Raw genomic sequence first — 14,370 nt, forward strand, 5'->3', positions numbered from 1 at the left:
TGCAAAGTGTAATAGCAGCCTGATTGTTATCCAAAGTGTCAAAAGTATACCATACAACATTTTTAGCTTTTTTTTATAATTGATAGCTTGATTTTAAATGTTATTTTAAACTGTCACTATCATTAAAGCAACATACTAAAACCATAAATACACTCACCGGCCACTTTATTAGGTACACCTTACTAGTACCAGGTTGGACCCCCTTTTGCCTTCAGAACTGTCTTAATCCTTTATGGCATAGATTCATCAAGGTACTAGAAATATTCCTTAGAGATTTTGGTCCATATTGACATGACAGCATCACCTGGTTGCTGCAGATTTGTTGGCTGCACATCCATGATGCGAATCTCTTGTTCAACCACATCCCAAAGGTGCTCTATTATATACAGATTGAGTTCTTGTGACTTTGAAGGCCATTTGAATACAGTGTACTCAAGAAACCAGTCTGAGATGATTTGCGCTTTAGGACATAGCGCGTTATCCTGCTAGAAGTATCCATAAGAAGATGGGTACATTGTGGTCATAAAAAGATGGTCATGGTTAGCAATAATACCCAGGTAGGCTGTGGCATTGACACGATGCTCAGTTGGTACTAACGAGTCCAAAACGTGCCAAGAAAATATCCCTAGCACCATTACACCACCACCGCCAGCCTGAACTGTTGATACAAGGCAGGATGGATCCATGCATTCATGTTGTTTACGCCAAATTCTGACCCTACCATCTGAATGCTGCAGCAGAAATAGAGACTCCTCAGACCAGGCAACATTTTTCCAATCTTCTATTGTCAAATTTTGGTGAGCCTGTGTGAACTGTAGCCTCGTTTTTCTTGTTCTTAGCTGACAGGAGTGGCTCCTGGTGTGGTCTTCTGCTGCCCATCCACCTTAAGGTTGGACATATTGTGCGTACATTAAATTCTGTCTAAATGCATTTAGCTGCTGGCATGTGATTGGCTGATTAGAAATTAGCTTTAACGATCAGTTTGTCAGGTGTACCTAATAAAGTGGCCGATGAGTGTAAATACCAAATGCTAAAAAGTATGAAAATTGTCAAGCAAGTATTAAACAAATCCGATATTTTAGATTTGTCCAAAGTAGCATTGCTATTATTCTTATATATAAATTTGTTTTATATTTTTATAAAAATATAGAACAACAATGTCTGAGTTTGTCAAATAGAAAAAGGAAAGAAAAAAATGTACAACTTTTTATGTGCACATACACAGGCATATTTATGGCTGTATTTATATTATTATTTAGTAAATCAATTTAAAGAGTGTTAAAATGAATTGTGCTTGTGTATATCATTTATTTCTTGTGTATGTGCACATGAAAAATCATTAACTTGTGCACACTTTAGTAGTCTGGTAATAGATTAAAATAACCATTTCTTTATTTTTGTTTGTAGCAGTTTAAGATGCAAAGAAGTATTAATAGCAATATTAATGAACAAAATGATACAAAATGATAATAATATTTGTTGCTTATTTAATATGCAAGGTGACACGATGGCTCAGTGGTTAGCACTGTCGCCTCACAGCCAGTAGGTCGCTATTTCGAGTACCGGCTCAGTTGGCATTTCTGTGTGGAGTTTACATGTTCTCCCAGTGTTGGCGTGGGTTTCCTCTGGGTGCTCCAGGTTCCCCGACAGTCCAAAGACATACGCAATAGGTGAATTGAATAAACTAAATTGGCCGTAGTGTATGTTTGTGCATATGTGAGTCTATGGGTGTTTCCCAGTACTGGGTTGCAGCTGAAAGGGCATCTTCTGTGTAAAACATATGCTGGATAAGTTGGTGGTTCATTCCAATGTGGTGACCCCTGATGAATAAAGGGACTAAGCCAAAGGAAAATTAATGAATTAATTTAATATACAAGTTCCATTCACAATTATAATTTTAGTCATTTAAGCTCAGTGTCTAACAGGTACAAAGTTTTTACAGTTATAAAAACATTTTTCTAGAATACCACATTACTGTCTCTGTGTGGTGCAATGGCATTAAAACCCTGATCTAAATAAGTCTAAACTCAGCTTTATGCAGTTTATTATTATTTATTTATTTAATCATTTAACCTATTTGAATGTGTTTACATGGCATTTTAAGTAATGCATGGTCTCTCTTGATGTGTCCTGCAGTAACTGTTGTTGGAGCAGTAAATACTCCTGTGGACAGGTGAGTGATGTACACATATGTACAGTACTGCTTTACTTCTGATATCTATTACTTTTGTAAAAAATCCTTGTACTGCAGTGATTTTCTTTTTTCTGCACTTATGTGTGTGTGCTTTGATTTTGCAATATTATGTCAGAAATACTTCACTTCTTGTGGTTATAATATTTGAATAGCAAAATGCAAACAATCAAGGATATTTTAAGGGAATTGTTTATAATTATTGCTATTGGTTTGTCCAGTGTTTTTAGTGAAGAGTGTCCGGTCATCAAAGAGGAAGACGCTCTTACTAAGTGGGTTTCAGACCCAGCAAACACAGCCTGGATGGAGAGTAAGTTGTTCACATTTTGCTAGCCTGATATAATGTGAATGGAAGAAGTCTTGTTTGCCTCGTTCAGCTGTTTCCTCTTTCTGGGGAGAATCTCAGACATTTCCTTCCTTCTCAGCTCAGGGTTTTTCATTAGCAAGCACTGTACACTCACAGTCTTTGCGTCTTTGTTTAGTTAAGACATGATATTTTGGATGATGTGCATTTGTTTGCTTGGTTGTGTTTGTTTTAGGTCCAGATGAAGTGATTTATGATGATGTACCAAGAGAAAACTCTGGATCCACAACAGGTATTTTAAACAGATTCTTATTCATAGTCTTACCAATTTATTTATTTTTTGACTATCTAGTTTTCTTTACTTTTCTCTGTGATGGAGAGAGAGCTCATAAATGTTTCCTTAAGTAATTCATCAGAATTTTTAATGAATTCAATGAATAAATGGAGTCGATCCATTCAAATAAAGAGTTGTTCATTGCTGCATGAATCAGTTGCTTATATTAATAAATGTCTCAAAGACTTGCTCAATATATATTTACTGCCACCTGTTGGCAATTTAAGTTTTTTATTTAGAGGATTGTTTCATACGACAAATATGAAATGATTATGAACATAATATTAAAAAACAAAGTCTTAGTTAACCAAAAATGTACATAATCATTAACTTCACTTTGTCATTTTAACTCCTTACATTCAAAATGGTTATAATTTCTTTCTTTTGGTGAACGGACCTAACAATATTTTGAAGAATGTTGGTGACCAAGCCGTTTAGGAGCTGCTAAATAGTCATTAATCTGTTAATTTATCATTTAGGAGCTGCTAAATAGTCAATAATCTGTTAATTTATCATTTAGGAGCTGCTAACTAGTCAATAGTCTGTAAATTCATCATTTAGGAGGTGCTAAATAGTCAATAGTCTGTAAATTTATCATTTGAAGGCTGCTAAATTGTCAATAGTCTGTTAATTTATGTTTTACTAGCTGTTACTGTAAGTAGTCAATAGTCTGAATGTATCTAAACAGTGAAATATGTAGATGTACTGTAACTATAAGCGATGAAAAACCACAGCATTGTAACAGTGTTATGTGTATTAAATTGTATGTTGAATCCAAATATTTCTTTCTAAAGCTAATTTTTATGTGTATTTTTATACAGAAATGTCTTTAAAACTGTCTATCAAACTTAACATGCAACTAATCATGTGCGTCAAGTATGTACAGTTGTAGGCAAAATTATCGGCCCAGTATTTCCTATTATATTTCAATATTATGTGCCCCCTTTAATATTACTTACTTTTTGATGGGCTTCATAACAAACCACTGTTATACAGTGACTTGCCTGATTAACCTAGCTCGCTTGGTTAACCTAATTTACCTAGTCAAGCCTTTAAATTGCACTTGAAGTTGAATACTAGTATTTTGTAAAATATTACGTACTGTAATCATGGCAAAGACCAAACAAATTAGCTTTAAAAATTAGCTATTTGTTGTGTTTAAAAATGTGAGGAGGAAAAACTTGTTAAATAAATTGTTAAATAATTCAAAGTTCACAGAAAGGCTAATAATTCTGCCTTTAACAGTATGTTGTGAGAATACTCCTCATGTGACTGGACATTGTTTGATTGCACAATAAAGATGCCTCTTACTTTGAAATGAAAACTGAGAGTAAAATATGCCTTCTCTGCAATAAAAATGTGTCATGTGACCGACAGCTCTGTTGCTGCTGGATGTAATCGTGACCGTCTTAGTCTAATGTAAGCACTGTGTTGCTGTCAGACCCAGATGAGATGATCTATGATGACGTTGAGTTCGGGGAGGAGGGTGGCAGCAGCTCGCTGGACAATGGCTGGAGCTCGAGCGAATTTGAGAGCTATGAGGAAAACAGTGACGTAGAGAACGGACATGGAGAAAACGGCCTCCCGGACGCCTTCGTCAGGGGCCGTGCACCCAGCAAGAAAACACATGTGTGTATTTGCAGCACTGCTAATCCTCTTTGTCTTTCACTGTTTTGTTTTTTCTCTCTGTGTCTAATATACACTATCTGTCAAAAGTTTGGGATCAGTACGATTTTTGTATGCTTTTAAAAGAAGCATGATTATTGTGTTTGTTGGATCAGAAAACGCTAAACATTGTAAAACTGTGATAATATTATGCTGCGTTGAACATCTGAGATGTAGAAGTTTAGATGCGTGAGTGTAGTCTCAACAGATGTCTGGATCTTTGGTTTTGCACATTTGCTCATGCTAGTATTTGGAAACGGTGAGAAAAGACTTTAATCTGCACGTAATTACTTCAGTTTTATTTGTGTATGTAGGCCCTGATTTAGTTGATGAGGTTTATTTGAGTGTGTGAGTGTGTTTAATGTTTGGCCAGGGAGTTGGTTTATTTTTGAACTGACTGAACAGATTTAGTGTAGATAATTTTGAAGCTTTTGTCGAAAGGGAGATTTGTGGGAATTTGAAAGAGTGTGTTTGTGTGTGTTGTTCACATATATGTTTGGTATAATATTCATAAATGGGTTATTTAAATTTTTTTCAAGGTTTAAAAAATAATTTTAATTATAAATCTAATATTCTTTTATACATTTTATTTATTTTTAATATTATTATTTAATTGTATTAATAATAATAATAATAATAATTTCTGAAACTAAATATTTTTGTTTTATTTATTTATTCTTAATATATGTACAGTTTAAAATGGCATAAAATAATAAATAATATACATACACATGTCCTTATTTGCAATAATGTAGATGTAACTAGATGTAGACTACTGCGTTATAAATGGCTTTTTAGAACATACATTACCCCAGTAAAGCTAAATAAATTTAATCCAATTATTCCTGACTGGTGTACAAAATGCAGAGAAGAAAGCGGTACACTCCATCATTGTATGTGGAATTGTTAAGAGATGCAGAAATTCTGGAAGGAGACTTTTTGTTTGATTTGTCAATTAACAGAGGAAAATAATCCTCTCTATTTCAAACTGTGTTTATTTCATATTTACCCAAGTTTGGTTTTGCATACAAAGAAGCACAAACTAATAGATTTTAGTTTGCTGCAGGCCAAACGTGTCATTGCATTAACATATACAGACTCAAAAGCCCTCTTCTAATCAATGGATCAAGGAAATGTCCGGTAATCTTGCTCTGGGAAAACTGACATACAGTTGAAATCAGAATTATTAAACCCCCTTTGAATTTTTTTCTTTTTTAAATATTTCCCTAATGATGTTTAACAGCAAGGACATTTTCACATAAATATTTAATTGTCAAAATGATTAGCCCCTTTAAGCTATATATATATATATATATATATATATATATATATATATATATATATATATACCGCCTTTTTATTTTATTTTTTTATATTTCCTAAATTATTTTTAGCAGAGCACGGAAATTTTCACAGTATGTTTGATAACATTTTTCTTCTGGAGAAAGTCTTATTTGATTTATTTCAGCTAGAATAAAAGCAGTTTTGAAATTTTTTTTTAAACCATTTTTGGGACAAAATTATTAGCCCGTTTAAGTAAATTTTTTTTTGTTAGTCTACAGAACAAACCATCGTTATAGAATACCTTGCCTAATTACCCCAACCTGCTTAGTTAACCTAATTAACCCTGGTTAAGCCTTTAAATGTCACTTTAAGCTGTATAGAAGTGTCTTTAAAAGCAGACTGTCAAATATTATTTACTATCATCATGACAAAGATAAAATAAATCAGTTATTAGAAATTAGTTTTTAAAACTATTATGTTTAAAAATGTGCTGAAACAATCTTCCCTCCATTTTATTTAGAAATTGGTGGAAAAAAATAAACGGGGGCACTAATAATTCAGGGGGGGTTAATAATTCTGACTTCAACTGTGTGTTGTGTGTTTGTGTGTTTGTGTGTGTGTGTGTGTGTGTGTTTGTGTTTGTGTGTGTGTGTGTGTGTGTGTGTGTGTGTGTGTGTGTGTGTGTGTGTGTGTGTGTGTGTGTGTGTGTGTTAGGTATCCGTTATACAATACCTTGATTAGTTGCCCTAACCTGCCTAGTTAACACTTTAAATGACATTTTAAGCTGTATAGAAGTGTCTTACAATATTAATATAAAAATATTAGTAAAATATTATTTACTGTCATCATGGCAAAGATAAATCAGTCATTAGAGATAAGTGATTAAAACTATTATGTTTATAAATGTGTTGAAAACATTTTCTCTCCGTTAAACAGACATTGGGGAAAAAATAAACAAGGGGGCAAATGATTTGGGGGTTTTAAAAATTCTGACTTCCACTGTACATTATTAAAGGGAAGTTAAAAGATTTTTATAGCACTTGGAATCCCTTTCTACACTTCTGCAACCAAATGGACCTGAAAGCAGAATAGAACGTAAATAAAACATAAAGGTTAAATAGTGAATAACTGTTGACACTGTATGTAAATAATTATACTCTATATACCACCCTTTTTAATTAATTTATTTATTTATAAAAGATTTTTTTACTGTTATTATTTTTAAGTTTTATATGTTGTCCTGGAGCTGTTTTGATCTAATGTTGAGGAAAAAAAACAATAATAGTGTAAATAGAGTAATGTAAAATAAAGAATAAATATTCCACATTCAGTCCGTAATAATATTATACCATGCCTCAGTAGACTTTCACAGTTTTGACCAAATGTTAAATAAAATAAAATTAAACCAAATTAAATTTAAACATTTAAATTTTTACATTTCAGAGCTCATTTTAGATTTACAGTTTGTAAAAACAGAGCAATTTTTAAATAATCAATTTGTATAATTTACAATGTGAAGTTATTTATAAACTAATTTCAGAAGGATCACGTGCTTATGATTGGTAATGGCTGGTTACGCATTTATGATTTACCTACCAGACGATTCCTAGGTACCATTCCATAGTCATCCTCATTTGAAGAATTCCCCATCCTCCCCTAATCCTCCTCCTGTCCTTGACGGGCGGCACGGCTGTGGTCAGCACTGCTGCCCCACAGCAAGAACGTCACTGGTTCAAGTTCCTACCAAGTCCCCCGGTTTCCTTCCACTTAAGTTAAGTTGCGACTTAAGTTATTTGACTAATTCAAATAAGCACTATAGACATGTTCCTAGTAAGTAGTTATATCTTTATAACAATCGCACAAACAATTGCTCTCTAGCTTCAAAGAGCAGGGGAGTTCTCGAGATCTACCTGAGCGCAAACTCCCATCTCGCCCTGCAAACAGGAGAGAGCCTAGGGCTCGAGGATCTTATGAGCTCAGGGATCTCTCCCAGCATGCCAAAAACACTTTATAATCAATCATCAGCTAGTGTGAACTCTTGAAACTTATTTATAGAAATACCCAATTATTCAATTATTATTCAGTTTTAACATTTGTTCACCTTTGTCTTTGTGTATTGTAAACAATAGCATGCCACATAGACATTAGTGATATCTCTGAATGGAGGACAGGAATGAAGGAGTGATTGCGGTTGTGTACAGTAACTGGTTCTCTGCCCCTGTTCAGCTGTCTGAAGATCTGGCACGTTTGAAAGAGCACTATGAGAGAAAGATGCGAGATCTCATGGCAAACACAGTGGGAACAGTAGAGCTACAGCAGCTCAAACACAAACACGAGCAGAAGGTAAAACACCAGGAGTGTGTATTTGTGGGTCCGACTCTTTCTTCTCTGTGCTAGTGGTGCTGGTTTTCACCTTCATCTGTTCATCAACACTAAGACCTTCGTCATCCACACTAAACATCTGTCCATGTCTACATAGATGTAGCTGCTGTCCGCTGTGGACAGTGAATGTTGTTTTTTGTTATTTTTGCTTCTCGTTCGTTTCACATTTGGCTTCGCATGACATTCTGTGTTTGAAAACTTTGGTGGCGTGTGTTTTTTTTTTTTTTCTCCTCAGTGTCTGCCACAGCAAAACACACTATATATTAGATGTAGAATAATCAAACAACTATTTTAAAAAATAAAAGAAAATAAATTGAGCAGATTTGCAGTTGCTGAGCTGTGGTTGCAGTCGCTTTTTCTCTTATTTACCCATCAGCCTTCATGTTCCTTCACCTTGTGTCATTGTTGATGTTTTCTTTGTCCATTCACAACAATAGATGCATGTTTGTTAGGATTTTTTGAGATCTTATTTTATTTTATTATTTTATTTTAAGTTAGGATTGCTCTTCTTCAAGATGTTGGTTTGTCTTGTTGACACCTTCAAAACTCAAATGAAATTTCATGGGTGGATACACTAAAGATTTGTACTGCATTTTAGTTTATATTCTATTCAGCTAAAAAAATAACCCTGAGCTATATTCGATAAACATGCGCAATGCAGTTTAACCAGGATAGAAAGATTAGCAAAAACTAAACTGATGCTGACATAAGCATTTAAGCAGAATAGACATGAATCTATTCAGCAGAAAATAAAGTATCAGCACATCTTATACATCCATTTTATTTTGGGATCTACAGTGCACCGGCTTAAAATAAACAGATCTCACATATAGTTATAATACATATAATATTTAATTTTTTTGTTCTTGGTGTTAATGGTTTGATTTGTCATTTAATTATTACAGGACTTTACTCACTTGAAAATTAAATATCAAATACATTTGATTTCTCATTTGAGTATGCATTTTGATTTATTATTTGATCGTTTGAGTGTTTGATTTATCATTCGGGTAGTTGTTTTGAAATGAATTGATCTTTTTAGGCATTTGAATTTTCATTTTCATTTTGTTAGGAAAAACTTATACAGATGAAGTCAGAATTATTGGCCCCCCTGATTTATTAGCCCCCCTGTTTATTTTTTTCCCCAATTTCTGATAAACGGAGAAAAAAAAAAGTTTTTTCAACACAATTCTAAACTGAAGTTTTAATAACTGATTTCTAATAACTGATTTATTTAATCTTTGCTATGATGACAATAAATAATACTTAACTAGATATTTTCAAGACACTAAAATTCAGCTTAAAGTGACATTTAAAGGCTAAAGGCATTTAAAGGGTAATTAGGAAAGGTACAGTTTTCCAAAACGGTTGTTTGTTCTGTAGACTATGAAAAATATATATAGCTTGAAGGGGCAAAAAATTTTGACCATATAATGGCTTTTTAAAATTAAAAACTGCTTTTATTCTTGCCAAAATAATTTCCTTTCCTTTGAAAATTTCCTTTCTCTGTTAAACAAATTTAAAAAAGAAAAAAAAATCAAAGAGGGGCTAATGATTCAGACTTTAACTGTGTATATATACAGTTAAATACAAATTAACAGTCCGCACGCACTAAGCTAGGTAAACTAGGTAAATGTAAGATAACAATTCACATCACAAAAATCTTTCTGCAGCTATCACCTGTTTTGTACAGTGTAATAAACTCAAAATAAGATTTGGATTGGAAACTGGTAACCATTGACTTCCAAAGTAGGAAAAAGGAATTCTTTGGAAGTCAGTAATTACCTGTTTTTATCATTCTTTAAAATATATGTTTTGTGTTCAACAGAAGAAAAAAGCTGAGAGAGGTTTGAAACAACTGGAGGATTAAATGATGACAGAATTTTCATTTTTGAGTGAACTATCACTTTAAATCAGGAAATGCAGAGTGGTGGTATAGGACCAGGTTTTGTGTTATGGCCTGATTTTTATATTATAAAAGTATCTCTTTTTAGTGAATTCCACCTTGTCATTTGTAGTTTACTCAGACTAAAGTTCAACTTCTGAATGATTCAACTTTAATTGCTACAGATGCAGCGGCTGGTAAAAGCTGCCAAAGATGGAACTAAAGACGGCTTGCAGAAAACCAAAGCCGCAGTGAGAAAGGGCCGATCGTTCATCCGCACCAGATCTCTCTGTCATGGTAAGAGTAAAGATAATAGTACAACCTTCAGCTTAATGAATCATGATTATTGTTTCTGATTAACCCATCATTCTTTCCTCAGAGAAGAAACCCAGCTGCTTTGATGAAGAGTCAGATCTATTTATTGAGGTGGAGTGTTTTAATGTGGACCCAGTGCTTGGACCTGCGCCTGACGGACTCACTCAACACCAGGTACTGTCTCACAGCCCCTTTTCTCTATTGACGAACTGCTGCCAAGCTAAAGTTGTTATACACACTCATACACTACGGACAATTTAGTTTATTTAATTCACCTTTACCACATGTCTTTGGGCTGTGGGGAAAACCAGAGCACCCAGAGGAAACCCACGCGAACACAGGGAGAACATGCAAACTCCACACAGAAACGCCAACTGACCCAGCCGAGGACGTTATCGAGATTGAACCAGCAACCTTCTTGCTGTGAGGCGACAGCACTACCTACTGCGCCACTGCATCGCCTCGGACAGACATAATCTGACAATTTAAGTAAAAACAAACAGGAAGTGCAATTTAATATTTTAATTTGAGATTACAAGGGCAATCAAATGTTTTCTTAATGACATGCACAATTGAATTGTTCACAAAACTAGCAATGTGAGGTAACAAAATAATATAGTTAGTTTTGATTTCATTTGTATTTTAAATATGTAACAGAAGTTACTTTAAGTACCTCAATGAACAAATAAATAAATGTATTTGTACATTTTGTAATGCTTAATTAGGGGGAGCACATATTTACTATTAACTAAATATATTTCCTTTAACTCCTAGTTTACTGCTATTAATGTGATTTTTGTGGTAAAGTTTAGTTATGGGGTAGGAGTAAGGAATGCAGAGTAAGGTATTATCAGAGTTATATACTTTATAAGTAAGGGATAATGTACATCCAGCTGGTTGTTCTTGCTGACAAAAAGCAAACAGACAAATAAGCCCTACTGTATAAGACTCAAAGGTTTTACTCTAAAATAACAACCAGCTTTATGCTCTATTCCACACTTATTACACAACTACTTGCGACAAAAGTAAACAGTCATATACAAAACATTTATCTGAACTTTAATAATTTACTAGCTCTTAAAGTAAGCATAAAGCTTGCAGAATAAAAAATGCAGCCTAACATTCTTGTATTATTATTCGGTTGCACAATGGCACCAAAAGAACATCAGTCTGACAAATACACAAGCGTATACATGTATCAGAGAATAACATACCTTGAAATATTGACTAGTGATTGACCAAGCAGCAATCAATTATTTTACAGAGCCATGTATCAAGTACTAGTAAACAGCTGATATGCCACTAGTAAGTAAAAAAAAAAAAAAAAAATATATATATATATATATATATATATATATATATATATATATATATATATATATATATATATATATTTTTTTTTTTTTTTTTTATTGAATAAGATCAAAAAAAGTATGGTTTACACTTAAATATTACGCACTATAATATTTTTTTCAGCAGCAATTGGCATACTAGAATGATAATAGAGCAGGGGTCACCAACAAACCCCCTTAAAAAGCAACCGAAGCCTCATTTAGAGCAACACGTTTTTGATTAGAAAATCAAGTATTTTCAGACAGGAAAGTAAAACTGTGCCTAAAGACTAGAACGAATGTAATCTCCACTCTCTCAAAATGGTTTGAATAGTGTCAGCTATGTTAAAAATGCTGTAGATTTGTTGATGATCTTAGTAAAACCTGAAAGTTGATTTATGTTACACAGTTGATAATCTGCACAAACATGGTACATCGTAGTGCATGATTTGTTAAAAATTGTTAGCGGCTAGTGAAAATATTGTAGAAGTGATCATTTGAAGATGTAAATACTTGCAGAGAATTATAGAAAGGAAGTGCTGCATATTGATATTTCTGTTTCCTACCTTGTTAAATCATTGTTAACAATTATAGTGAGAAATCAATAACATGATCTTCACATGGATGAATATCATTAATAATTAACAATAATATATAATTAAAAGTAAATTGAGCAAATTTGTGCATACCAAATTGGTAGCCCTCCACATTAATTGTAAAAAATAAAATACAAAACCACTATTCAAAGTTGTATTAATATTTCACTGTGTTTTTTGATTAAATATAAATGATGATTGGGATGCATGAAAGTTTTTTTCTTGAACCCCTTGACCTCTTGCTGACCCAAATCTTTTGAATCATGCTGAATTGTTCTTACTTCCGATTCTGCTAATAGTTCAAGCTTTGTTCAGTATTTCTTTAAAATAAATGGCTCAGCTCTGTTTGTGACTATTGGTTGTTTTTCTATGCACAGGTAATGAGGAGATGCATTCTGGAGAAGATTCTGGAGAGCGAGAAGAGCTATTTGGAAGCTCTGAAGAGAATTTTAGAGGTTTGTACTAAAATTGTGTAATTGCCCTGATTTGCTGATTTACTTTGCATTAAATTTGTGTATTGTGCATGAATGGATTATTTGACCTGCTGCAAAAATGTGAACACTTTTTTTAAACCCTTTGTGCATGACAGCAGTATGAGAAGCCTCTGGCAGAAATTGAGCCTCGGTTACTCAGTGACCGCAAGCGTAAGGTGGTGTTTCATCGCATTCGGGAGATCCTGCAGTGTCATGCACTCTTCCAGATGGCGCTTGCCAGCAGAGTATCTGACTGGGATGAGCTGGAGATGATTGGAGATGTGTTTGTAGCATCGGTGAGATATCTCATTGTAGAATTGATTTGTTTGAGAACATGTTTCCACACCCTCTTTTTGAGTTTCTACATGTACAAACCTTCTCCACCCTTAATCATCTGTTATGAGGTGTGTGCATCTTACAGTAAAAAAAAAAACTGTACCTCCTCTGAAAACAATCCTATTAAACTGCATCATGTTTTCTAATGTATTCTGTCCTTCTCACCCTTTCTCTGTCTCTTCTGCAGTTTTCCAAGTCTATGGTGTTGGACGCTTACAGTGAATATGTGAATAACTTCAGCTTGGCGATGGGAGTGGTGCGGAAGGCATGCGCCGCTAAACCCTGTTTCCTGGACTTCCTCAAGGTTAAACATACCAGAATATTTCTGTGGTGCAGTAATTACATGTAGACCCGTTCTGCTATGCAGTTTTTGAAAATAAGTTTCCAACTCTATCTGTAGGATTATTTAAATACTAAAATAGGTAGAAAGGAATTCGTATGACTTTAAACCAAATTCTTTAGATATGCTTTTAAAATATGGGCTACGAAAGGGATGACAACTTCATGTTCAATTATGGATAAAGGACATTTATTAGATTTTAATTCAATTAAAGAATTAATTAAGACTTTAATAGATATCTTCAGCTCTGGCAACATTACTTCAAAAACCATTAAAAAAAAATCACTGATGATACAAATAAGAGTGCTCTAGTTAAATTATTCTCCTCAGCTTACATGGCTGAACCAATGTCAAAAGCTAAAACTAAATTATATAAATCACTGATGGATCTACAAGGGGATTAATCTCTGTAAATTAAAGAAAGATTGGAGAAGGAAAGTGATACCATTATCTGAAATGTTAAATAGGTAAATGACTTAATACATGTAAATTACAATGGGCTACTGTCCGTTCTTCATATTGGAGAGAATTTTGCTGGAGAAATATTTTTTGTTTTTTCCTTCCTTTAGAACAGAAAATGTCATTTTATGAGAACTCAAATTGTTGGAGGCGTTGCGGATCACAGGACGCTTACCATTTTCACATATTTTGAGAATGTCCTAATATTAGAAGTTTTTGCAAAGGGATACACAGCATTTTAGAAAATATCTTAAATACTCCAATTGATTTCAGCTTTGAGGTACTTTATTTGGGTATACTGTCAATGGATTTTTTTAGAAAGAAAAAACAAATGTATGTATAGAGTCATCCTTGCTTCAAGTAAAAAGCCCTTACTATATGCTGGTAACAACCTAATCCACCACAAATACAAGATTTGATTGATGTTTTGAGAAATATATTAATTATGGAGAAAATTACAGATAGTATGCATGAC

The 14,370-nt window shown here is 33.6% G+C and overlaps 1 protein-coding gene across 5 annotated transcripts in view; it reads left to right on the plus strand.

Moving 5' to 3' along the window:
* The window catches only part of arhgef10 (Rho guanine nucleotide exchange factor (GEF) 10), an 87,475-nt gene that overhangs the window by 34,144 nt on the left and 38,961 nt on the right, over window positions 1–14,370 (plus strand). For 2 of the 5 annotated variants that reach the window (XM_009293079.4, XM_068218875.1), the window contains 10 exons: window positions 2,137–2,173; window positions 2,413–2,501; window positions 2,731–2,787; window positions 4,271–4,458; window positions 8,005–8,121; window positions 10,231–10,342; window positions 10,425–10,534; window positions 12,665–12,742; window positions 12,877–13,056; window positions 13,284–13,400. In XM_009293079.4, the coding sequence (XP_009291354.2) occupies window positions 2,137–2,173; window positions 2,413–2,501; window positions 2,731–2,787; window positions 4,271–4,458; window positions 8,005–8,121; window positions 10,231–10,342; window positions 10,425–10,534; window positions 12,665–12,742; window positions 12,877–13,056; window positions 13,284–13,400 (1,085 nt within the window). The remainder of the gene's footprint in view (window positions 1–2,136; window positions 2,174–2,412; window positions 2,502–2,730; window positions 2,788–4,270; window positions 4,459–8,004; window positions 8,122–10,230; window positions 10,343–10,424; window positions 10,535–12,664; window positions 12,743–12,876; window positions 13,057–13,283; window positions 13,401–14,370) is intronic. The other 3 variants (XM_021473176.2, XM_021473177.2, XM_073928566.1) reach the window with 3 other exon arrangements.

The sequence above is a fragment of the Danio rerio genome, chromosome 17, assembly GCF_049306965.1.
Source record: "Danio rerio strain Tuebingen ecotype United States chromosome 17, GRCz12tu, whole genome shotgun sequence".
NCBI lineage: Eukaryota > Metazoa > Chordata > Actinopteri > Cypriniformes > Danionidae > Danio > Danio rerio.